The sequence below is a fragment of the Lampris incognitus genome, chromosome 15 (genome assembly GCF_029633865.1).
Source record: "Lampris incognitus isolate fLamInc1 chromosome 15, fLamInc1.hap2, whole genome shotgun sequence".
Taxonomy (NCBI): Eukaryota; Metazoa; Chordata; class Actinopteri; order Lampriformes; family Lampridae; genus Lampris; species Lampris incognitus.
In genome coordinates, this window is record NC_079225.1 from 22,690,251 (window position 1) to 22,716,800 (window position 26,550).

Sequence of the window (26,550 nt, forward strand, 5' to 3'; positions counted from 1 at the left end):
CTGTCATGTTTGTCGGTTATTGTGAGCGTTGACCTTTGTATGACTGCGGTTTCAGCGTTATTTGTCTTTATAATGCATCTTCATGTTGTGTTTTGGATGCTATTGCATGCGTCAGTTTATCTGTATTACTTGCTGGTCCTTGTTCTTCAGTCTTGTGTGTGTGTGTGTGGTATATATGAAAGTAAATCATTGAAGTAATCCTAACAAAAGTTCTGCCCCCACAGAAAGAGACAGACGATGACTCGCTGAGCTCCAAAAAAGTGAAGGAGCTTTCTGTCATCGATGGCCGTCGAGCTCAAAACTGCAACATCCTTCTGTCGCGGTAAAGTACTATCCATCATAGGTGTTAAAAGCAATGGTCTAACTTTCCAGTTAGAAAAAAAACAACATTGTGCAAGTTACTTATACAATAGTGTGAATTTTTCACCTGTTTTTTTAAACTGGGTTTTTAGTTGCAAGATGACATTACTGCACGAGTAGCCAGTCTCTCCCCTGAGATGCCCTTGTTTAAGTGATGTTGAACTGAAATGTATCTATATATTAGTCATTGTGTAGTGCAATCTGAGGAAGTCAACACCAAGGGAGATCAATATTACAAGGCTATCTTTCAATGGGCGCCAAGTTTGGGCGGCATGGTGGCCCAGTGCTTAGCACTGTCGCCTCATAGCAAGAAGGTCCTGGGTTTGAACCCCGGGGGACAACACAGGTCGTCCTGTGTGTGGAGTTTGCATGTTCTCCCTGTGTCTACAGTGGGTTTGCTCTGGGTGCTCCGGTTTCCCCAATCATCAAAAAGACATGCATGTTAATACTCCTGTCTGTGTCCCTGACCGAGGCAATGGAAAGAAGAACTGGAGTTGGTCACTGCTGCTTGCTCCACAGCTAGGATGGGTTATGTGTTGATGTGCTCAGGGAACATACTGTATTGCTTGGTAATGGTTTTAAATTCATGCTGGTGGTGCAGGTGTGCCTAGAATATTCCTAGATGTACAATGCCTTACTGATGTAGCGCAAGTCACCGACTTCTCCACATTGCATTGTAGGCTGAAGCTTTCAAATGAGGAGATGAAGAGAGCCATCCTTACCATGGATGAACAGGAAGACCTACCCAAAGATATGCTCGAGCAGGTGCGTCATCCAGCATGCAGAAATTGCTAATCCTCATGTATTTCCACATGTTAACAAATGAAATGACCTTTAAAGAATTACACAATTGTTCAATTTTTAGTTATATTAATGATCGGCATAGAGTTGTAGAGTACCATACTGTTATATCAAGGGATCTAGTTTGTAAATATTAAGGAAAGTTTTTATTCCTCGTTGCGTGTCGTTCCTGTTTGCAGTAGTGATGAGACAGGATGTTAGCATTAGACAGCATAACAGCTGAGATTCAAGCCAAATCACCCACAATTAAATAAAAAGTGTAGACTGAGCTGCCATTTTGAGCCCTTGTTTCATCTTTAACTTTATTAAACGGGCTGGAGTGGTTGAGGTAATGCATTCGTCTCACCTCCTCAGATGCTCAAGTTTGTCCCAGAGAAGAGCGATGTAGATCTCCTGGAAGAGCACAAACACGAGCTGGACCGAATGGCGAAAGCTGACCGCTTCCTCTATGAGATGAGCAGGTACTGTGGTAAAGTGAAAGCATATTGGGCCAGATGTGAGTTTCTCTTTTCTTTTTGTGTTCATGCGAGAAGTTCGTAAGAGGGAGAGATTAATGTCGGATTCACATGACGTTCCTAACCGCTTAAATTTGTTCTTGTTTCGTGTATCTTGAATGTTGAATGCCACTTGTTTGTAATTTGAACCTCCAATCAGCTAGCCTGGGAACCAGACAAATTCGCAAATGCCAAAGCAAATGTAAAACATGAGCTCACAGAGTCAACTGGTTCCCAGGCTACCAATCAGCAATAACCTCAGAAAGATCATGTAAGGACAGCTGATTTTGAGTGTTTGCACACAAAGACAAGAAAAAAAAATAGAGGAAGTGGCACAGCTGATCAGCTGATGGGTTTATATTATGACATGCCATCAGAAAAGGGATCTAAGAAAATGAAAAACTTCAGGACAGAAATTGATGTGCTGCCATTAGAACTGATCTTGTTGGGTTTTACTCATCTGTTCTGCCAATAGCTTTTCTTTTTTTTTTGCACCATCAAGGTCAGTTTACACATGTTCTGGCCCAAGTGTATTTTTAATGTTTTCCCATTTTAAAACTAGTCTGTCACAAAGATACTGTTATTCGTGTACAGCAGGTCTGCACCAATCTTATCCTCTTGATCTTATAATTGAACAAATCCAAATTAAGAGAAAATTGGTGAATTTGAGATTTCTGAAATAATTCTTGTGCACCGTTTAAGAACGGATCTGCTCACATGAACAGTTAAAGTTAATGCACGAGGCCCATTGTTTGGATGCACCAAAGGTCAGACGTGGAGCAAAGGAGCAAACGAGTAGTTTCTCATTGCCAAACAAATCTCAATTTAGCTGTGCTGACCGGTTGAACTTAGACTAAAACCCGAGGCTGTGCCGGCCTGATTACTTTGACATGACAGCCACAGGTTGGTGCAGTAAAGTACATATCAGCCCTGCGTGGAACAATCGCCATTGTTTCCCTCACCTGATGTACCCGATAAATCAGTTCACCGCATGGGATTATAAATAGCAGGGAACAATGGCTGTCTTTAGAAAATGTTGTTTTGAAGTCAGCATCCCAACACTGAAAGATGAATCATAATACCTGAATATGTGTAGCACAAAGTTGTGGAAAATGGAAAGAATGAAGCAAACTTACCAACATTCCGCTCTAACAGAGAGAAGACCTCATGCTCTGCTTAATGCATTAATACCCATTGCTCATCAGGAAATAACAGAAACCATATTTGACTTGAGACAAACAAATACACGACCACAGCATATGTGTGAAATTAAGATAAAGTTGGTCTAACTGCATTTCCCCAAAGTAGGCTGTTTGAAATTTGGGGTCCCTAAAATGTTAATCCCCCAAATGACACAATCCGTACAGAAAGCACTAATAGGTATGCGTCATCATGAACAAAATGCTGCTGAACAATAAACTCTGTACATGGACCAAACCAAAAGACAGTTTTTTGGGTAAAGTATATTCCTAATGTGAGATTTATGTCCATTTGGTCTTTCAATAAAGAAAAATTTAATCTATTTCTCCATGTCTAGGAGTACTTATTCGTCATCTTTCTCTAAATTTATGATTTGTACTGTTTCTAATTTATTTGATTTAATCTTTGATCTTTTCCCCCTTTCTCTCTTTGTTCTGCCCCTTTCTGATTCTAATCCAGAATAAACCACTACCAGCAGAGGCTCCAGTCGCTTTACTTCAAGAAAAAGTTTGCAGAGAGGATAGCCGAGATCAAACCCAAAGTTGAAGGTGAGGGGAACAAAAGTTCATGCTGTTAAGGTACATTTTGTAACATAGCAGCATTTACCCAGTGTTATATAGACTTCATGTCTAAAAACTGATTGTCCCACATATCACATGGATTGTATAATTTCTGCACGGATGTCAAACAAAACTTGAAAGAAAAGGAAAGAGCCACTTTTACGCAAGAAGGACAGTGTCTTACAATAAAGTCCTTTTTGAAAAAGAAAATCTATATTTGTTTGAGTCTCTGGTGTTTAACTTCCTCTCATCTCTCAGCTCTGACCAAAGCCTCTAAGGAGGTCTTGCACAGTAAGAACCTGAAGCAGCTGTTGGAGGTGGTGCTAGCCTTTGGAAACTACATGAACAAGGGTCAGAGAGGCAACGCATATGGCTTCAAGGTGTCCTCACTCAACAAGATCGCTGATACCAAATCCAGCATTGACAAGTAAGGATCTGTTTTCAGGTACCAACTTAAAATCTTTCAGACTTTTTGGACAGAAAAAAAAGCACCAATGACAATGAAACCTTATCCAGAAATGCAAAAATGAAATCTTAACAAGTGAAAATATCTTGTATTTGGTACAATAAGTCCAATACTGAGTAGAATTATCTTGAATTATCTTATTCCACTGGCAGATGATTTTGCTTATTTCAAGTTTTTTTCCTGATTTTGGTCAATTTAATCTTGTTTTAAGAAAACAAGATTAACATTTTCTTAAAACAAGATTAAATTGACCAACATCAAGAAAAAAACTTGAAATAAGCAAAATTATCTGCCAGCGGAATAAGATAATTCAAGATAATTCTACTCAGTATTGGACTTATTGTACCAAATACAAGATATTTTCACTTGATAAGATTTAATTTTTTGCAGTCCATCTCTGCATTCTCGAGACAGTAATACAAAGCCTCTAGAATTTTTGCCTTTTTTTAAATGTTTTTTTCTTTCTTTATAGATCCCCCCCCCTTTTTTTTCCCTCCCCAGTTGTACCTGGCCAATCACCTCACTCTCTGAGCCATCCCGGTCACTGCTCCACCCCCTCTGCTGAGCTGGGGAGGGCTGCAGACTACCACATGCCTCCTCCGATACATGTGGAGTCACCAGCCCCTTCTTTTCACCTGACAGTGAGAAGTTTCACCAGGGGGACGTAGCGCGTGGGAGGATCACACTGTTCCCCCCAGTCCCCCCCAACAGGCGCCCCGACTGAACAGAGGAGGTGCTAGTTCAGTGACCAGGACACATACTCACATCCAGCTTCCCTCACACAGTTAGGGCCAACTGTTTCTGTAGGGATGCCTGACCAAGCCAGAGGTAACACAGGGGTTCAAACCGGTGGCACAGCGACCAGGACACATACTCACATCCAGCTTCCCTCACACAGTTAGGGCCAACTGTTTCTGTAGGGATGCCTGACCAAGCCAGAGGTAACACAGGGGTTCAAACCGGTGGCACAGCGACCAGGACACATACTCACATCCAGCTTCCCTCACACAGTTAGGGCCAACTGTTTCTGTAGGGATGCCTGACCAAGCCAGAGGTAACACAGGGGTTCAAACCGGTGATCCCTGTGTTGGTAGGCAGCGGAATAGACCGCTATGCTACCTGGATGCCCTTGAATGTTTACACATGAAGGATGATTCAACCCAGTTTTCTTTTTGCCCTGTGTTTGCAGGAACATCACACTCCTGCACTACCTAATCACCATATTGGAGAAGAAGTACCCCAAAGTCGTGAAGTTCCAGGACGATATACAGTCTGTTCCAGAGGCTGCCAAAGTCAAGTAGGTTAAACTGTGGAGACTCTACTTCCCAATGTTTGACTTTACCCATCCCCAAAATTCAAATATGTTTTCAATTCATCATTCAGTTTCCTTTTCATGTCTTTTATTGCAGCATGACTGAACTGGAGAAGGACATCAGTAACCTGCGTAGCGGCTTGAAAAGCGTCGAGAGCGTAAGTATCAATTTAACAAGAAGCTCATCTAGTTTTACAGTGTACATAGTAGGTCTTTGGCCACTAAGCTCCACTTTCAGTTTACCTTCCCTTTTTCTCTTCCTCGCGACACTTTTTTTAAAAATTTTTTACATCTTCTTGCTCTCAGGAACTAGAATTTCAGAAGAAGCGACCACAGGAGGTGGGTGACAAGTTTGTGTCGGTGGTGAGCCAGTTCATCACTGTGGCCAGCTTCAGCTTCTCTGACGTGGAGGACTCGCTCACTGAGGCCAAAGAACTGGTGAGTCACTCAGTCTCTGCATGAAGACTTAAAGCGCCAATTATATGCATCTGTGTAAGCATACAGGAGAGCCTGTGGTCACTTTTAGGCAAGTAGCCTTGATGAAGAAGAGTGGAATTGTGAATTAGCTTTTAAATTTCACAATTAGGGGTAATTAGATACTGTGTGTGTGTGTGTGTGTGTGTGTGTGTGTGTGTGTGTGAGAGAGAGAGAGAGAGAGAGAGAGAGAGAGAGAAAGAGAGAGACAGAGAGAGAGATGGCGGCAGAGTTAATCATCTCCACCAGGTAGTGGCCAGGAGGGGATTATGCATTTGGGCATGTGTGTCTGTCTGCAGCTAATCTTGTAAACTGCTGGACCTATAAGCCTACATTTTTTTGTGCACAGTTAGGACTATATGATGAAGAACCTCTCACAGTTGCGGTGATTCAAAACCTTCAAAAAACATTTTTTTTATTGCTGTTGCCGCGCCTGCTCTTCAGTCACTCTCAAGCTCGCTCAACCAACGCTGCTCTCTGTCGCTGCCCGATCTGAGTCAACCATGCACATGTATGACTCACATCTACAGTTCAGTCAGATCGGGCAGCGACAGTGTCAAAACCAAAACATTATGGATTCGGGTATGAGTCTTGAAAGTGCGAGAAGTCGATCGTACTTTGCAAGCCAGCAAATCATTCACTACTGATCTCAGCACAGGAGAACTGGAGGAACCCCGGATGAACCAAAAACAATTCACCTTATTCACCTTGCTGTCATGTGGAGGTGCTATAGTCTCCAATGTTAAAACTCTGCTATAAAAATACAAGAGAGTAGCGTTAATTACAGTCACAGCTGGAAATCATCTCAGTAGCTACAGTGAAACACTTCTCACGACTGAGCTATGTTTTCTTACCATTGTTTTTTGAATGAACGTCAATCAGCAGAGCAGCCATTCCCCTTCATTCATTTTATATAATGAAAGCCGTGACAGTTAAACACATTTGAAGGCTTTTAATAAGGGCTTTGAAATTATGATAGCCCGATCTCTGTCATTTCATGTCAGGCAAAAAAAGGGTTTGTCACCAAGTTCAAACACCGCAGAATTGGAGATTCATACGCCTGGTGGAGATCTGCACTCTACTGAGTGCACTCCTCTAGTTTTTTTAAAGGGTAGTGATGTTTGCAAGAACCCCATCCACCCCACCCCCTTGCATCTGTTTTTACATGCATGTTTGACCCGTCATGCACCCGCTAGGAAGGTTAACAACCGTACTAACACACTGCGTGCTTTCAGCTTCCTGCCCCAGCACCACTGGCTGCTTTATTAGTCATCTGGGCTGTTATGGAGTTTGAGAGCTTGAAAGTAGAACAAGGAGTAAAAAAGGTTGGGAGTGAGATAGGTATTAATTTGTTAAGACTTGTCATGTATGTATGCTAGCTTCAAAAAAGCAATGAGGTTGCTTGTTATAGCTGCGGTGTAATTGTTTGGACAAATGTCCAGAAGTGATTAATCTGATCTGACCACGCGCAGCACTGCTGGACAGAGCTGAATCCCAACAGCACTTTTTATCCCACATTTCTCCTAAGCCGTCTTACTATTTCAATTTTAAAATGTATGAGGATGGGTGTTTAACTTAGTTCAAAATTAAAGCGTCGTAGTCGACTTACAACCTCTCAGTGTGAGCATTGCTAGTACACGTTCCACTGAGATGTAGACCGCCTGTATTCACCCAGCCAGCACCTGGCAACCACTTGTTTCTGGGCAAGATTTGTGTTGCTTGTCTCACTGTGAAATTTTGAAGAAGGATATTGTATCGTGCTGCAGACAATTTAAGAAGCTGCAGAACTTTCTGAAAAGCTTTTTGCAAATGGAGTTTGTAGTGTGTGTGATATCTTGTTGGGTTTCTGTATTATGCTGAAGTGCATTGTGAGCAACTCACGTCTTAAGCAAAAACTTCATTTTCTGAATTTGTGTGTGTGTGTGTGTGTGTGTGTGTGTGTGTGGGGCGGTGGTGTAATTTTTGTAAAATAACTAAAAGATACCAAGTAAAATTCACTGCAGACCAAAATTATCATTTTGCATTTTTGTCATGCAGAACTAGTTTTTTTTTTTAATGCAGAACTAAAGTTGTCCAATGTTATGATTGCTGAGCCAGTACAAGCATATAGTGTTAAGTTCACCATCATTATCTTACTTATACAAAGATATGTGTGTACTGCACATGCACAAGACATAAAATTTACCCGATTCCCTGTGGAGTCTAGATTAAAGTTGTTTTTTTTGTTTTTGTTTTTTGCTTAACCTTATCAAATTTGTGTGTCACGCACCCCGTTGTCGCTGACACACACAGCTTTGAAGGTATACGCTCTCAGCTTGATCTCACATCTGGTTCGTCTCCTTTTTAATTTGCTGTGCTCCATAAGGAACGCACACATTGCCTTAATTTTGGCTCTGGCTCCAGTCTCGCCCTAGCTGTAATCGGTAGCTGGTCAAATCTAGGTTTACAGCGGCTTCAAAGCATGACCACTGGTAACCTACTCTGATTTCAAAGACCTAAGACCTAATGAGACTCCTGTAAAGTAGTCGAAAGATGGAGTAAAACATGTTCCTACTGTGTAGCCTTGTAAATCTAATCCGTATCCCCCTTCCCGTTTGTCCCCTGTCTGTGGTCCCACAGTTCCTGAGGACGGTAAAGCACTTTGGTGAGGATGCCAGCAAGATGCAGCCAGATGAGTTCTTTGGCATCTTTGACCAGTTCCTCCAATCATTTAGCGAGGCGCAGCAGGAGAATGAAAACATGCGGAAACGAAAGGAAGAGGAGGAACGCAGGGCCAGAATGGAGGCTCAGGTACTGAATTCTTTCCTATTAGTCACATGTCACATGACAAAATGGCTCATTTGCATCTCGTGAACAACTCTGGTTTTTGTTTCGCTCAGTCAAGAAGAAAGGGCCTCTTAGATACTTAACATAACCAATGCCAGCTCTCAAATTCATTCATTGAGGAACTGAAATTCCCAAATATTTCTGAAATATCCAATTGATTAGAAGTAACAAACAATGCATGCATATCTGCACATTTTGGACTTTATACTTGACTATGTAAATACAAATGATCTTACTCTATTGCACAGCTGAAAGAACAGAGGGAGAAAGAGCGGAAGGCACGGAAAGCCAAGGCCAACGGCGAGGACGACGGCGGCGAATTTGACGACCTGGTGTCGGCGCTGCGGTCCGGCGAGGTCTTCGACAAGGACCTGTCCAAAATGAAACGCAACCGCAAGCGCATCAACAGCCAGGCCACAGACTCGGGCAGGGAACGACCAGTCACCAAGCTCAACTTCTAAGTGGGGTCGAGATCCCTTAACCCGTCACGTCAACTCGCGCAATGCTCAACACTATAATCAGACTCCTCAGATCAGATTCGAGGCTTCCTGGGTCAGACTGATACACACATTCCTTAATGCTCTCTCTGCTCCATCTACATCCACCTCAGCTTACATAAACCATGGTGTTGTCCCACAGCTGCAAAACCTCTGAAAATGCATTTTGGACCTTTCATCGCCTGACTTTCTTACGTTTAATGGAGCAGAAGCCAAAAGATTTTATGACCTATAGGATAACTGCAGCTGCGAGAAGTGGAGAATCTAGCTTGAGCTTGACCGGTGACTCAAATTTTTCAGTGAAATCCTTGCACGAGAGCAGAATGTTGTTCCGTTTGGATATGTGTCAACCTACATCCATGTAGGGCGAACGCTGGACAGAGTTTTCGTTCAGGTCTCTTTGCAATGATAGGAGCCATTCTGCTTTGTTTTTTCTACAGAGGAATCACACGCACAGAATGAAATGTGCAGCTAGAAGACTCCCTCCACGATTGATGCTCGATCCAGATGGAGAGATAATTCCATTAAAAAAAAAAAAAAAAAACCTCAAGGGGCCATTTTGTATAAGATAATTTCATAGATGTGTGTGTGGAGGGGAGGGAGGGGGGGCTTTCATCCAACTGATTTATCCTAGAGATATTTCTAAGAGCAAGGTTGAATCCAAAGGTCCCATTGGACACTGTCTTGCTCTTGCAATAAAAACCATCCAGGACTGAGGCATTGCATTGGTTAGATAGGAGTGGTTTTAATTGCAAGTGGTTAGCAGGAGTCCCTTTTTTTTATATTCAGCGTTATTGACATGCAGCATTTATGTATCAGATCCCTGTATGTTTTATGGACTTTTTTCTGTTAAGAGCTGGCCTTAACTCTATTGATATTAATTATTGAGTGGGTACTCTTGAGGCCTGGGCCTAATCTACAATTTCTCGACAAGTGTAGACACTCGTGTCAGATTATACATATATCTCTATATAAGGTGTTTATTACACATGCACACATAGACTCGTAAATTACTATGCTAAATGTCAGTAACACCATTACCAGTCAATGCAATATACACGCTCTTCCCATTTCACGGGAGTTCCCTCCTTTTAAGTTTTATTGGAAAGTTGAACTATGTTACCTGTACATTGGCTGGATTTACACTGACAACAAGACCCCCTCGATCTTAACCCCAGTGTGATCCACATCTGATGTTCTCCACAAGGAAAGACCATCAGATCTGGATTACATAGTCTGATTTTTATCTGACCCCCCCCGTGTAATTCCATTCAGTGTGAGATACCGCCATTGGACTTTTTATAATTTAAATACTGCCTTCCGTTGTACGACAACCTGAGGTTAATAAATGGGAGAAAGGTTTGTGTGTGTTTAAGAAATAGAATCATAGACAACCGCTTAACACTTTGTCATTGTGTTTTATTTATTATTTTCTATTGTGGTCCTACATTAGATAATATGCTTTTCCTGTTTATCATCCCAGTTGGTGCCAAGATTTTTTTCTTCCTTTTAAAGAGCAACTAAACCCTATACCAATGTGAGTTTGCTACTGTCTAAAGGTGAAAAACCATCTGTATGTGCCTGGCTGATCTTTGGACCGAGCAATGTAGCGTAGCAGAATAAACACAGCTGCAGCTAATAGTGATGAGTCCATTTGATTTAGGTGTGGCAACACGCAAACATTGCTAATAGTCAATAGTTTTGTCAGTGCTTGCTCATTGCTACACCTCAGTCAAATGTGCCCATCGTTAATGTTTTCAGCAGCAGCTGTGTTTATCCTGCCATGCTACAGCACTTGGTGCAAAGATCAGTTTGCAAGATTACAACTCGGCAACAAAGGAAGGCTTCAGTTTCACATTTTTGTAGGGTGCCTCTCACCTCTCATGCCTTGACATGCAATGAAATTTAGAAAAACATATTCTTAATTAGACAAGAATATCTGTCAATTGAGGGTGCCCATCAAGTTTTTCACAGCCCTCTGGCATTTACAAATAACTGCATTAATTTGACACCCTAATTAATATTTTTTCAATCATTATTGACAACACACTGACTATTCACCAGAGGGCTAAAGATGATTTATCAAAAATGCAGCATTGGGCATTAAGGGATTAACTATGAGGAGACTATGGTGGCAACTTGGCTCTTAGCTCCATCTAGTGGTCATTTGCTGTTGCCCACGATACCCCATAATAACCAAGAGAAGAATTACAGTTTATCAAGACAGGAGTCAGACATTATCACTTAAGATGGACACGTTTTCAGATCAGGTAAGTTATGCACAAAACACACGCCCTCAAGACTAAACCTCGGCAGCAATATCAGTGTTTGAATTGCACATCTCCAATGGGGTTTTAGATAGCACCAGCCCAAGCCTTTAATAGGGCCCTAAGCAGAATTTGATTTGGGGGCCCCCCACCACCACTGTGCCACCAATACTATTGACAATGCTTGATCATTCGCACACCTACTGTAAATCTAACACACCCATTATCAATTTTATTTGTTGTGGCTGTGTTACTTGCATCCTACCAATGTCAGCCTGGCATGTTTTTAATCTCGAAAAGTAGCAAACTCACAAGAGTGGTCTAGTGTTAATTTGCACTTTAATGTTCAAGGTGATACAGTACTAAGTGGGATACTGAATGTGGTGTACTGAAAAGTAACAAAATAAACCAGCAGACAATGCGTTTATTCTTTTGTATGATTACCACTGACATATCACCAAAATATATATATTTATATATATTACGTTCTTGTTGGACATTTCAAGCGCTCTTGGGGGCCCCTTTGGTGGCGCTTAGTTTGCTTAAGCGTCGGGCCGGTCCTGGGTTTAAACAAGCTTAGCCCATTCCCTTTAGGAAGCCCTCGTTACTCATTTTAAGAAAATCTGAGCGATTCACACTTAGCTGAGGATGCCAGTTGGACCAACCCATAAAGCAACCTTTGATCTTCTGACATCTGAATTTACTTTAGGCTGATTAGTCACACAAAAAATATGTAATGTGTTTAGTTCGCTGAGAAATATCATCTTAAGTCATATGTCAACAATGGTACATTATGTAGCCTAGACTTGATATATCGCTGAAATTAAATGTCCTCGCTGCATTGTTGAAGACGTTTTGTTTTACAGAGCTGTACATACCCGCACTTCATTTAAAATAATAGATTAAAAAAAATTGGTCTGAACTTAATGAAGGCAAGTGAAAGATTAAACCAAAAGGACCTTGACTCTTGGTACAATGAATCCCTTTGATTTATCTCAGCATGGACCAAATTGTTTCATTAGAGAAATATCTGAAGGGCTTCTGGCTTTAATTACAGACAATTTGGAAGCCTTAAGTCTCAAATCACTGAAAAGTCTTCCTCTTGGCAGGCAGGTTGGGACACAAAAAAAAAAAAAAAAAACCTCTTCTCCCTCGTGTCCAAAGTATCACATCGTATAAGTAAGTACATTTTTGGAGGGAACAAAACCTGTAGTTACTGCTCATTTGAGAAGAAAGCCATTGGTGAGCTTGTCATCACCCTCCTGGACAAAGTGTGACACACCGGTATAGAAAGCTCTGCCAGCAACCTCCACAGTCACAGCCTTGAAGTCTTCACACATGGTCTCCTAAACAGAGGGGAAACGGAGAAAGGACAGTTCCTCTGTGAACGCAAGATTCATTAAAGCACAGTAGATGTTACAAAAACAAAGATCCTCATTACCGATACTCTCAAAAGAAATGTTGCTCTTTAAAAATCACATTTAAACCAACGGTCATCCGTCTTCATTTGATGTCTTTTGAAGAAGTATACCAAGTCTGCATTGCTGCATGGCCCCAATCCACCAGGGGCTGAAGCCCAGTTCTTGATGTTGAACTGTATGCTAGGCACTAAAATGGGGCGATACATTAAAGAAATTCAAAATGATTCCAGCTTTATGCCATATTTTTCTCTGCAAACGTACACTACATTTTCCATGGCTGCAGACAAAAGGGGTTGACACACTCCTCAGTCTCTGGTCGTGCACTAAGGATACCAGGGAGTAAAAGAACAGAGTAAGGCAGTCGATACACCGCAGCAGCAAACAGGTCTCTGTTGTTGAGAGTGGGACCAATATCCAACCAAATTCTAGTTAGCACTCACAATGTCGACTCTGTGTTTGAATTACATCTTGGAAATGTTTCCCCGGGGCTTTCCGGAGCGTAACATTTTTTGGAGCGTGTCCGGGACGATGCACCAAATTTAGTCAAGGCCTGTGAGTCTCCAGAGCGAATTGCTGAGGATGATGACACATTTTGTGGCTGTGAGATGAACAGCACTAATGTGATGTGATGTCTGTACAGATGTTGATCCATAAAAATTTTCAGAAAGTTCACAGACCCAATCCCCTTTGCATGGTGTAGGATCAGGTCAATGTTAAGATGACGTGGCAGTCCAGCTGTATGGTAGCTGTTTCTGTTCAGAGATAATGACTGGAGTGTCTAAAGCCACATCAATGCTCCTTGCCATAGATTCTACAAGTCTCTGAACTCTACTGGAGGGATGGAGCACCTTTCTTCTAAAAAATACTCCCTCATTATCTCCCCCAGGCAGTAGCCTGGAGGTGATTATGCATTTGGTCGTGCGTGTGTGTGTGTGTGTGTGTGTGTGTGTGTGTGTGTGTGTGTGTGTGTGTGTGTGTGTGTGTGTGTGTGTGTGTGTGTGTGTGTCCACCCGCGGTTAATCTCACAAACTACTGAACTCATCAGCTTAAATATTCTTTGTGCAGTTTTGACTGTATGATGAAGGACCTCTCATAATTGCAGTGATTCAAAACCTTCGAAAAACGTTTGTTCTCACTATCACCCCTCCCTCTCTTCATTGACTCGCTAGCTCACTCGACCAACGCTGCGCTCTGTCGCTGCCTGATCTAAATCAACCATGTGCATGTGTGACTCACATCAAGCAGTGACAGTGTCAAAACCAAAACATTATATATTCGGGTATGAGTCTTGAAAATAAAGGACAAGTCGATCATATTTTGCAAGCCAGCAAATCCTTCACTGCTGATCTCAGCACAGGAGAACTGGAGGAACACTGGATGAACCAAAAGTAATTCACCTTATTCACCTCGCCGCCATGCGGAAGTGCCATGGTCTGCAATGTTAAAATGTCATTTTCCATGTCTGAGCTATGTTTTCTTACCATTGTCTTATGAATGAAAGTCAATCAGCAGAGCAGCCATTTGCCTTCATTCATTTTACATCATGAAAGCCATGATGGTTAACCATATTTGAAGTCTTTTAATAAGGGCTTTGAAATGATGATAGCCGGATCTGTCATTTCATGTCAGACTTGGTCACTTTTGTGCAAGCGTCCGCCAAGGAGGCTGCACATCCACTGACTGACAGGCAAAACGTTTTTATTACGTAGATTTTTTTAGCTTGATTGCTGCATAATAACAACCTTTTTTCTCTCCATATTTCCTATTCAATTGACTTGGACACTGCGCAAAAGTCTTATAATGGCAGGAAAATCACTGGTTTTTATGTCTGTGTGTGTGTGTATATTTCCCTTTTCCCAGTAGACCATAAAAGGGTTTGTCACCAAGTTCAAACACACATACACCTGGTGGAGATCTGCACTCTACTGATTGCTCTCCTCTAGTTTGGTGTTTTGATGGTTGTGTGGTGGAGAGCTCTGTCTAACACTTTGGTCCAAAATCTCCCATAGGTGTTCATTGGGTTGAGATCTGGCCATAGCATATGATTTACATAATTTTCATCTTCATCAAATCATCCAGTGACACCTCATGCCCTGTGGATGGGGGCATTGTAATGCTGGAAGAGACCACTCCCATCAGTATAGAGATGTTTCATCATAGGATAAAGGCGATCACTCAGAATAACTGTGTTCATTTGCAGTAACCCCTCCCTCTAAGGGGACAAGTGGACCCAAACCATGCCAGGAAAATGCCCCCCCCCTCCCAATATAACAGAGCCCCCAGACGTATTCACTGTAGGGGTCAAGCATTCAGCTTTTTCCTTTCATTTGTTTCCCATCTGTATGTTGTAGGGATATCACTCCTTTAGCAGCCACAGTCTACTGTGTGTCTCTGAAATGCTGCTGAAATTGTGCAGAAAAGTGTCTGTGAGTGATGTCACTGGCAAACAATCTGTGAATCACTGTCTTTATACGGCATATGGTGGCATTCACTACAACAGATGTATGTGGCATTTTTATTCACATTTACTCATACAATTATAGTTTTACTTCAATGTAGCTCACCTAAAGTTTCGGCAAATCAGTAAGTGTAGTTTTCATGTTTATGCATTGCCCACCAGTGACATCACAGGCTGATAACACACAATACTTTGTGGTATTATGGCTGCTAATGGAGTGTTATCCCATCTATCTATCTATCCATCTATCCATCCATCTATCTATCAGAGAGAGAGAGATAATGTTGAAAATCGTGATTGAAGAGGCAAAGAGAAGACTACCTCAGACTACTCATGACCTTTGGTTAATGATATGCTAACCATGGCAGTCAACCTGAAACCTTTCAACTGCAGTGTTTTTAATCAGCACACACACCCTGCCCTGATAACTGCATCTAATCTGGTGAACCTTTGTGCGTTTTCTCAAGGCAGCTAAGTGCACTTAAATGTCGATTGTGAGAGTGTATGTGAGTACACTGTTACCTCAATAGCTTTTCCTGTGAACTGGGACCCAGTAGCCCCGCTCTGAAAGGTCCTGGTTTGGTTAAGGCCAATCAGACCTTTATGATATTGAAGAGCCACACGAGCTGTAACACCAGAGCCTGTCGGGCTTCTGTCCACCTGTGTCAGGGTGAAATATAACACATTATTTAAATGGTCACATCATGTATTGATATTATTTTCCCTTTTCTGGCTTCGGTTTGAAACTTTACATTTCAGTGCAAACGTAAAGTGATGCCAACTTACCAGAGACCGTGTGGTGTGGTCTACATTTTTACCTTTAAAACAGCTACAAAAATATTCCTCGAAGTCTGAAACTCATGTCTATTGCTAAAGGAGATCCTTTCAATTCCAGTTTTAAAACCTGATAGTCCACACAGTTGGGTACAACTGGTAATCAAAAACATGCACGTATTCTATTAATTAATTGAACCGTGAGAAAGTGAAATGATTTGGAACTGAAGGGTAGCTGAATATTTTCAAAATGAAGTTTTAAACAAATCCAGCTGACTTGAGGGTTGTTAAATCATCCTAAAATCCGAGCTAGTAATTAATGAAATAGCCTTGGGTCAGCTGTTTGTCACTGTTTTAATGGACTCAATTTTCATCAGGGTTCAATGACTCATGCAGTTTTTCATAAAACGGAACAAGGCCTATTTTATAGCAGTTTTTCCACTGTGATATTTTCTGAAATTCTTGGATTGAAAATTTCCTTTATACTATATTCATAACTGATGGATATGGTCAGGTTTATTCAGCGAATGGTTGAATACCACTCATCCAAAGGAATTGAATCAAGTGCACCTGGACTTGGTATATATCCGTGAAGACGTTTCGCCTCTCATCCAAGAGGCCTCATCAGTTCGTGACTAGACCAAGCTAGTCAGCTAGCTTGATCTAGTCAGAAAGGCACAAACTGATGAAGCCTCTTGGATGAGAGGCGAAACGTCTTCACGGATATATACCAAGTCCAGTTGCATGCGATTCAATTCCTTTGGATAACCATGACCTGGATGAATGAGAACATTCACAGACATGTTGAATACCACTGTTTTTAACCATGAATAATAAGGCATAATTTCAAAAAGTGTCCCGTGCAAGATGGCTATTGCTACCACAGAGACAGAGAATATGATTAACGGGTTAACATAAAAATTAAATCATAGATTTCTTATCATGTGTGGTTGACAAGTGGATTGTTTGTAGTTCTTGTTTAAATCTAGAATAAGCTCTTTTTAAGTGCAAACTGACAACATAGTAAAAGATAGTTACGTACCTGGGCTTCGGCAAACACACAGATATTAGCAGTGGGATCAGAGGAATAAGCGTCTTTTCCGTCTGTGAGGATGGTACCATAGAGGAAAGCCAGGTCATCACTGGTCGGGTGGTGAAGTTTCACCTATGCAAGGATATTGAATAACAATGCAAACGTCAAAGTATTTCTTTCTTTTTTTGGAATTTTTTCCCCCTTTTTATCCCCAATTGTCAATTGTATCCAGCCAATTACCCCACTCTTCCGAGCCATCCCAGTTGCTGTTCCACCCCCTCTGCCAGTCCGAGGAGGGCTGCAGACTACCATATGCCTCCTCCGATACATCTCACCTGACAGTGAGGAGTATCGCTAGGGGGACGCAGCACATGGGAGGATCACGCTATCCTCCCCAGTTTCCCCTCCCCCTCCGAACAGGCGCCCCGACTGACCAGAGTCCTGGTCGCTAGTGCAACAACCAGGATACATACCCACATCCAGCCAGAGGTAACATGAGGATTCGAATCGGTGATCCCCATGTTGGTAGACCACGGTTGGTAGACCGCTATGCTACCCAGACGCCCCAAATGTATTTGTTTGAGTGAGACCTTAATGGTCCATCTCATCATCTTTGCTCCGAAGGGTTGATGGCACAGTCTGAATTCTCAGTTGTGTACTTCCAGGACTAAGACCTTTTCTGTAGTTCCCCGGTGGTGGAACGAGTTACCATCTCCATTTGATCTGCTGAGTCCTTCTCCATCTTTAAGAAGAAGCTAAAGACCCAGCTCTTTCTTGAACACCTCCACACCTGACGGTATTATTAAAAAAATAAAAAATTCGCTTCCAAGCACCCTATGCATTGCCTTTGTGCACTGCCTGTTGACACCTATCAGACTTGAACCTGGTTTTTTGGCACTTACTTGAATTGTCACCTCCTGACTAGATCCTTGCTTGTGTTGTATTAACTCTCAGATGTACATCTGCTAAATGAAATTTTAAATAAGACCTTGCACTGTTTATATGAGTCAATGTCCAAACACAACTTCTTAAACTGTGTTGCAGCCAGACCCCCAAATGTCAGATGAGCCAAAGTAACAGTAAATGAAAACATTTGCTCACCTAACTGTTAAATAAAAGAAGTGCATCAGTTTCTGGTGTCATGACCACTGAAGATCGACATACTTTTGATATGTTCCTATTGATGTTGTCAAATAAGCACAGAAGTGGTCTTTTGCATTTCATTGTGTCATAGTCTGATTTCATTTTCAGGGGGTACTTTTTGCCCAAGGTATTTTGTTTTGGTGTATATGAAAGGAATATATAAATGACTCAATTCAGAGGTTCTCCGCTCCTTAAGGGCGGGTTCAATGACTCATTTGAAGATGCTGACAGTGCTGAATGCATCGAGACTACCGTGTTAATTTACAGGTATTTGAATTTCCTACTTGAGATTTCACAGCATTGGTCACTGCTGTTGCTGCATCCACTAGATCCCGAGTCCTGGACTTGGTCACATCCAGGCCAAATCTCTGGGCGCTCACAAAGGCGTAGAAAGCTCCTCCGTAGCTAATGTCAACCAAAACGTCACCAAGCCCTTCCACATTGATGGCCACATCTGAAGAAAATAACATTGTTAGTTGTGCGGATCAGTTTCATAACCTGACGGCACTCTGGCAATGCTGTGTAAACAGGAACTTCAATTTACAAAAAAAGCTGAAAGGTGTGTTTTGTTGGGTATAACTTTTACTATATGTCCTATGCTGGTAATAAAGGATGTGATTGAAAGTAAGTTTTTTACTAGTAAATGGGGGGGGCACCCTACCTGTAGCAAATGCAAATGCTGGTACACTGCGAAATCTCACTCCTCCTGTTTTACCGTTGGAGTATTCAACAAAAGCCTTGACCAAACCACAAGGGCAATGTATGTTCACTGGGGTCTCTGGCGACTGTGGCTCTTTAATGAGTTTGTAGTCAACGGCAAAGCGCCCCAGCGCGATGACCGCATGTCCACACATAGTGCTGTACCCCTCGTTGTGCATGAAGAGCACCCCCAAATCAGCCTCAGCTAGCTCGCTGTCCACAATCAGTGCGCCATACATGTCATAGTGACCCCGTGGTTCATACATCAGCACCTTTCTCAGGTGGTCAAGATGCTCTCTGACATAGCGACGCTTGGCCAGCACGGTGTTCCCATGTACCTCTGGGTATCCACCGAGGATAATGCGTAGGGGCTCTCCTCCTGTGTGCATATCCACCACAGACAGCTCCTCTCCTTCATGTGGTGGTAGCTGTATTTCCATCTTGATACAATATAGGGCACTGTTGTAAGTCAAATGATTTAAAAAAAAAAAACAAACAAACATTTTCGTTATTTCTATATACATGGTGCACAAAATAGAATTATTTTTTTTTTACATAATTTGGGGTATTTTTGGTCACATATTTTGTGACTTTTCTGCCAGGGTTGCGAGGTTAAGTAGTCTACTTTGAGTATTGTGGTGTCTGAATAGTATGAGCTTCATACGTTCCTGTCATGTTTTCTTTACATTTTATACAGTAGAATTTCAAATAAGAGATAACGTCATACAAAAAGCTTGAGTGGCCACATCTCAACTCATTCCGGTGACAGCATTAGCTGCCTTTACATTACGTTATTGTTTATGTGAAGTGTTGAAGTTATGAGCGCGAACAGCTGGGTATAAACGTGTTGGGGTGGAAAAACTGAAGCAAGTATGCAAGTGGAGGAAGTTTCGCCAGTGGCAAGTAATTCCTCTCCAAACCTCACCATTTTTTTTCTCTTGAATGTTTTAAATGATGAAGAAAATGATTCCATAGGGCATCACTGGGCTGCAGGGGTCAACGTTTATCTTCAGAGGGGCAATAAATATTTGTAGTTAGGCAAGGAGATTCAAATTTATAACCATTCCACCACTGTCTAAAATGTCATAGGCTGGTAATTTCCAATTTATTGTATTTTTAACACTATTTTAAATGCAATACCAAACACTATTATTCAATTAAAGAAAACAGAATGAAGATGATTTTTCTAGGTATTAATTCAAGCATTGCCCTTTACAGCAACTCAAGTTCAGGGAATGTTTTTTTTAATTATTATTAGTATTATTATTATTATTATTCCGTCTACTCGACACAACTCGATACAATTGACACAAGTTAGTTCTATCATGATTAGACGTTATAGTTTGAAACGCACAATATAAATAATATCCTTATTACAAGACTAGCTTGTAAAAAACAAACAAACATGTATTTGCTCCAGCATCCCCATGACCCTGAGAGCAGGATAAGCGGCACCGATGGACGGACGGACGGACGGGTGGGTTGAAATAAAGTGAAACGACGGCATTTTGACATTAATCACACGTCAGATGGTATCGCCGCTGTTCGGCATAAGACCACAGAAACATAATCCAGCAAATAGACTGTTGACCGTAACAAGCATTTACGCTGACTTTTGAATATAAAATTGCCCAAATTATTATCACTGAACCGCCAGAGATCTTTTAGACGAGGACATTTGACTTTAGAGAAGTGTTTACCTTAACCGAGAAGTCCATGTGCACTAGTTCCCAGAGAAGCCCCGTTTGAGCCAATAGCGAAAGGCCCTTCCCGGAAGTAACATATTGAGACACGCTGATTGGATGGGGGAAAAAAAACTGGCGAGGCCAGCAGCCTACGTAATGAGACGCACATTTTTGGATACAGGCCCAATAATGGAGCGACTGAAAAGATCATTCATGTATTATTATTATTTATTGAAAATACACGTTAGAATAATGTAAAGTGGTGTGCAGTTAAAATCCAGGAGGTATGCACTGGAGAGAAGAGGAATGAAAGTCAGTAGGAGCAAGACAGAATACCTATGCGTGAATGAGAGAGAGGACAGTGGTATGGTCAGGATGCAAGGAGTGGAGGTGACAAAGGCATTTGAGTTTAAATACTTGGGGTCAACTGTCCAAAGTAACGGGGAGTGCAGTAGAGAGGTGAAAAAGAGAGTGCAGGCAGGTTGGAGTGGGTGGAGAAGTGTGTCAGGAGTGATTTGCGACAGAAGGGTACCAGCAAGAGTTAAAGGGAAAGTTTACAAGAGGGTTGTGAGACCAGCTATGTTATATGGTTTGGAGACAGTGGCACTGACGAAAAGACAGGAGGCGGAGCTGGAGGTGGCAGAGATGAAGATGCTAAGATTTTCACTGGGAGTAACGAAGAAGGACAGGATTAGGAACGAGTATATTAGAGGGACCGCTCAGGTCGGACGGTTTGGAGACAAAGCAAGAGAGGCAAGATTGAGATGGCTTGGACATGTGTGGAGAAGAGATGCTGAGTATATTGGGAGAAGGATGCTGAATATGGAGCTGCCAGGGAAGAGGAGAAGAGGAAGGCCAAAGAGGAGGTTTATGGATGTGGTGAGGGAAGACATGCAGGTGGCTGGTGTGACAGAGGAAGACGCAGAAGACAGGAAGAAATGGAAACGGATGATCCGCTGTGGCGACCCCTAACGGGAGCAGCCGAAAGTAGTAGTAGTAGTAGTAGTAGAGGTGTGCAGTTAAAATATATATCTATCTATTTAGGCTAGCAACACATTTCCTCAAAAGACAAAAGTATCTATCTATCTATCTATCTATCTATCTATCTATCTATCTATCTATCTATCTATCTATCTATCTATCTATCTATCTATCTATCCAAATCACCAATAAAGTACCAACATATAACAACAACAACAAAAACAACAATAACAATAACAACAATAATAGTACCATGCCTTATGCTGTCTGAGTTTAGATACTGAAAACCTTGACTGGATGCCAGGTATGCAAATATTAAAGGTGATTACAAAAGACAAACAAGGGGACAATTAGGATGGAAAGGTAAAACTAACAACAAAACAGTATTTGTAGAGCAGGTAAAACTTTGAACCCATGGTCACTAATTAAAATCGCAGTTCTCTGGAAGCTAGTTGTGGGTGAGCTGCTCAGAAATACTGACTGAACCACGGAATCTCCAAGAATAACATATACATGTATTCTTCAAATGAATGATAGACACAATAATCGATAGAGACATCAAAGATGGCAACATGTGCTGAAGTACTTGTCTGCAGGAAAAAAGGAGACAAAGCACCTGGTTTCGGGCAGGCATTTTCTTAATTATTTATTCAATTGTTCATACATTGTCTAAAATCATGCAAAGTCACGGCCCTCCATTATAAAAGAGTTGAAGATGGCTAACAATCTCAATCTTACATCCTTACAGTTCATACAAACACCAAGGATGAATCACAGCAACACAAAGAATTGGGACAAATCATCATCAGGGACCCTCACCAGCCTTCAAGATTGTTCACATTTCTTTTTGTTCAAGTGCAGTACAAATTTTACCTGAGCAATACCTGTTTGTGGGTCAAGGTTTCAAAAAGACACAAATTTTAAAAAAAATCAGGGTTGAAAAATGTACCTGAGCAAAAGGAAAAACATAATAATAATAATAATAATAATAATAATAATAATAATAATACAATAATATGATGGAGGAAAGGTGTGTCGATATGACTCAGTCCTGAGTTTAACATTTTTTAGGTTATTCTAAAGCATTAAAATATTCTTATAGTAAAATACCCTCGTCTTGTTTAAGAAAAACGTATATGTCTCGCAAGCAAATATTCAGATGATTAAACGAAGAAACTAAATGTCGTTTCTAGTATTAAATTTCTTTCATGGTACTTCTAGTTTACATCCCTGTCTCACATGCATAGTGAAATAAAACTCAACACAATTCTGAATTTCATAGCAGTAACAGGTGCTAAATATAACATTTCAGCTTTTCTGAAGTATACATTGGCAAGGGTCGCTGAATGGCTCACACCCCACCCCACCCCCTGGCCATACTCCTCAGATGTCTGCATTCAGAAACACAGCAGCTGGGCCGGCTGAGTTGTTTTGTTGTTGTTGATTGACGCCTTGGCTTTGAAAAGATTTAGCTGGTTCCCTCTGTCCTCGGTACATTATACAATATCGATTGAGTTTGCATGAAATTGCTCGTTGCCAAACGTGCTGTGTATGTTAGCTTTTTATTTGAATTTGCCTTGCTTTTTTAGACTTGTTATTCACTTTGCTGAATGATAGAGGTCAGGATTCATGTACTTACACATAGCGCCTTTAAATGGGTAATAAACTTATTTTCTTTACAATTCTTTGACCTGAAATCATGTTGGTTTGAAGATAATTTTGGCAAAAAATGAGACGCATTGCACGGCCGTTTTGAGTGCTTTTTACTTACTGCCGGAGGAAAACACACATTATGATAGCCCCCCTCCAAATTGCCAAATCAATATGGAGGCCAAGACCAAGGATAATGCACGTGGACTTCAGCGTCTTAGACCTAAGATAAGTAAGACGTGAAGTGATCAAAGATGCCAAGACCAATGATAATGCAGGTGGGCTTCAACGTCTTCGACCTAAGATAAGTAAGATGTGAAGTAAGATGTGAAGTGAGTTGTAAAAAAAGGGCCAAGACGGCTGCTTGAGCACTTGTGTTTGTCCAAGCTGGATACACCAAACTTTTTATAATCAGTGATAGGGTGTTTTTAACGTAATTGGCGAACATACTTTAAATTAAGGTTACATTTGTATGTTTATGTGACTCTTCTGGGAACCAAAATGACGGATTGAAAGCGAGGTTCGGATAATAGGGGGAAGCAATGGTAGCGATGCTAACCACCTCGACACTTTGGTCGGTGGTTGTCACGGTTAGATGGAGGCTCCTAATGACTCTGACCCTGGCTATCATGGCAGGTGGAGTTTTCTCCTCTGCGGGTAACTCCGAGCAAACCACCTGCTGCTAAGACGAAAATGACTAAGGAAACACCAACTTCTGCACAAGGCTTATCAGTTCAGCTATAAATGCAACTCATCAGTGCGAGGTCAGATGCGACTGAGAAGTTGGTAGGCCAAAATTCTTTAAAAAAAAATCACTTGGAAAAGAGGATAGAGGTAGTCTGTGCTGATCTCAAGAATATGAAGGAGAGGGTCTCGACAGACGTGTTGATAAGAGCCCTTAAAAACTTGCCCAACGGAGAGTGGATGAGTTGGAGACCTACATCAGACGGTGAAACTTGAAGTGTTATGGCGTGCCTGAAACATCGAAAGAAAAAAGAAAATGTGCGCCTAGATATAACCAAGTTCTGCCAAGTTGTTCTGCCCAAGGAGTGGGGTAAATTCACGGAGGTTATCGATGCTGTCCACCGCCTTGGTGAGAAGCGCCCGGCCGGCAACAAACCCAGACCCATCATCCCTCGGTTTACTTTGAGGATACACAGGGATGCGCTGTGGAGAGCAGTGAAGAACCCATCGTATCTACGAGACCACCGGTTGCAATTCAAAGAGGACTTCTTCAGAGGGGACGTGGAGAGAAGGAACAAGCTCAGGACCCCAGCAAGATGGCCTACTATGGCGGCAGATGTGTATTTATTAAGGGAGAGGGTGAGATTATTTTACCTAGCGGAGATATAAATCAGGGTGTCAAGACCCGATACTGACTGTTTTCTATCCATTGAGGTAGCTAGCTGGTTTAGCTGCAGTTTACCAATACACGACCTCATTACCTGATCTCGATGAATTACTTGGGTTAGCTGAACCATGCTAGTCTTGTGGGTTATCCATATGTTACAAGTTTATTAAAGTACGGGCTGTTTTCCCTGTTCATTGGAAATAGAATTTAATGTTGTGCTGCTTGTTTTGTTTAAATTGCTAGTCCCTTGCCAAAAGTTTTTTTCTACCTAGTTTATTAACATTTTTTTCTTACTGTTGCGCTTTCACTTTATTTCTGTTTATATAGTATTAATTAATACCTGGGGGTTAAGACAAAATATAAAAAAGAAGGCCTTATTTCTTTTTTTACTAAACAGCTTAGAACTGAATTTGTTTTGTTTTTTTGCAAGAACCTCATTCCACTATGGAAGATGGGAAATTCTGGTGATCACAGTGGGGAAATGACATATTGCTTTCACATGGAGCTGAGCACTCTGCTGGGGTTGCCATTTTGAAAAATAATTTTAATGGTGATATTCTACATTGTGATTGTGACACGTCTTGTCATTATGTGTGCCTTATTGCCATTTATAATAATGTTAATCTCAATAATTGTCAACATCTATTCTAAACCTGACAACAATCACTTCCAAATGCATTGGTATTGCTTGGAGGGGATTTTAACATTATTTTAAATAATCCTATTGATACATGGCCTGCTGGACAACCCACTTCTCAAAGGTCAATTTTAGAATTTCTCGGGGAAAGGTTCTGTCTGGCAGATGTTTGGAGGGATAAATGTCCAGAGGACAGCTCCTTTACCTGGAATAATAAAGATGTTCTAGACAATCGTGTATAGATTTATGGTTGGAACAGAAATCTGTTGATAAAAATAATATTTCAGTCAATATTTTATTAACTCCTCATACTGATCATAAGGCTGTTTCTGTTAATATTCAACTCTACATCTGACAGTACCACATAACGCATATATTGGAAAATGAATAGCTCATTATTACAACATGAGGCAGTAAAGATTGAAATTGGGAACCTTATTTTTCCCTACTGGAACAAGGCTCAACTGGAAAAGTCTCACGGCAGCAACTGGGAACTTCTTAAGTCTGAAATTGGTAACTATACGAGGAGTTATGGAAGCTGTCTTGGTAGATCTAGAAAGGCTGAAGAAGAAAATGTTGCTGTTGGGATAGTTGTCCTTCTCAAAAGCCTTCTGATAGTCTTTCAAATGAACAAAAAACTGAACTAGCCGATCTGCAAAATAAATTAGTTGACATTTATAATCTTAAGGCTGAAGGCGCTTTTGTAAGATCCAGGAGGAGGTGGTTGGAGGAGCAGATGTCCTCCTATTTTTTCAGACTGGAGAAATATCACTCAAGACACAATACTATACAACAGCTGAATATAGATGGATCTGTTACTGATAATCTAAGAACAATTTCGGACTACTGCTACAGTAAATCTAATTACTATACTAGCTAAATTTCATATCCACAAATGCAAATTTATGAAGAAAATTTGTGTGTATCAAAGAATGTGGAAAAAGAGCTTAATTGAACATTCTTCTAATAGGAAAGCTGTGAAAACTGAATGTCTGTACTTATTCGATTTGAGGCCTTATGTGTGTCAGCCCATCGGTGTTCTTTGTTTCTTTACTTATCTCTGTTGTCCTTTGTGTGTTATTCATGGTTCAGTGATTGTTTTGTATATATTTTACATGCTCCACTGTATTGTGCATACTTGTAACCTTGTGTTTTGCATAATAATAAAAAAATGATATGAAGTGAGTAGAAAGGTGACACCCCAGCATTATCCAGCACTGCCACCTTCAGTTTAACCCACACAACCATCGCTGTCCTCTTCAACGACACCCCTTTTTTTTAATCCTTATTTTAAACATGAATAGGTGAAGACAGACCCAAGCCCAATGCCTTACTTACTCTTTAATAAAAGATATGCAGGTTACAGTTTCAGTTTAAGAAACTTGTTCTGCATTAATGTCAGCTAAACTATAATGTTTTGCAATTCTCAACTTGTAATTATATGATGTTTGATTATTACAA

At 41.1% G+C, this 26,550-nt stretch overlaps 2 protein-coding genes across 3 annotated transcripts in view; one reads left to right on the top strand and one right to left on the bottom strand.

Moving 5' to 3' along the window:
• The window catches only part of LOC130124989 (disheveled-associated activator of morphogenesis 1-like), a 69,883-nt gene extending 60,336 nt beyond the window's left edge, over nucleotides 1-9,547 (top strand). For both annotated transcript variants that reach the window (XM_056294387.1, XM_056294388.1), the window contains 10 exons: nucleotides 225-322; nucleotides 1,041-1,125; nucleotides 1,516-1,622; nucleotides 3,315-3,403; nucleotides 3,674-3,842; nucleotides 5,071-5,178; nucleotides 5,291-5,351; nucleotides 5,500-5,631; nucleotides 8,287-8,457; nucleotides 8,742-9,547. In XM_056294387.1, coding sequence (XP_056150362.1) covers nucleotides 225-322; nucleotides 1,041-1,125; nucleotides 1,516-1,622; nucleotides 3,315-3,403; nucleotides 3,674-3,842; nucleotides 5,071-5,178; nucleotides 5,291-5,351; nucleotides 5,500-5,631; nucleotides 8,287-8,457; nucleotides 8,742-8,954 — 1,233 coding nt within the window. In that variant the 3' untranslated portion in view covers nucleotides 8,955-9,547. The remainder of the gene's footprint in view (nucleotides 1-224; nucleotides 323-1,040; nucleotides 1,126-1,515; nucleotides 1,623-3,314; nucleotides 3,404-3,673; nucleotides 3,843-5,070; nucleotides 5,179-5,290; nucleotides 5,352-5,499; nucleotides 5,632-8,286; nucleotides 8,458-8,741) is intronic.
• Nucleotides 9,548-11,665: 2,118 nt separating this feature from the next.
• Nucleotides 11,666-20,497, bottom strand: LOC130125218 (trans-L-3-hydroxyproline dehydratase). Its single transcript, XM_056294719.1, has 6 exons — nucleotides 20,486-20,497; nucleotides 18,748-19,244; nucleotides 18,371-18,540; nucleotides 16,953-17,075; nucleotides 15,659-15,796; nucleotides 11,666-12,603 (listed from the first exon to the last, which is right to left on the bottom strand). Exons 2-6 carry the CDS (start codon nucleotides 19,223-19,225, stop codon nucleotides 12,478-12,480), a joined length of 1,035 nt encoding a protein of 344 aa, XP_056150694.1. The 5' UTR covers nucleotides 19,226-19,244; nucleotides 20,486-20,497; the 3' UTR covers nucleotides 11,666-12,477.
• Nucleotides 20,498-26,550: the final 6,053 nt, after the last annotated feature.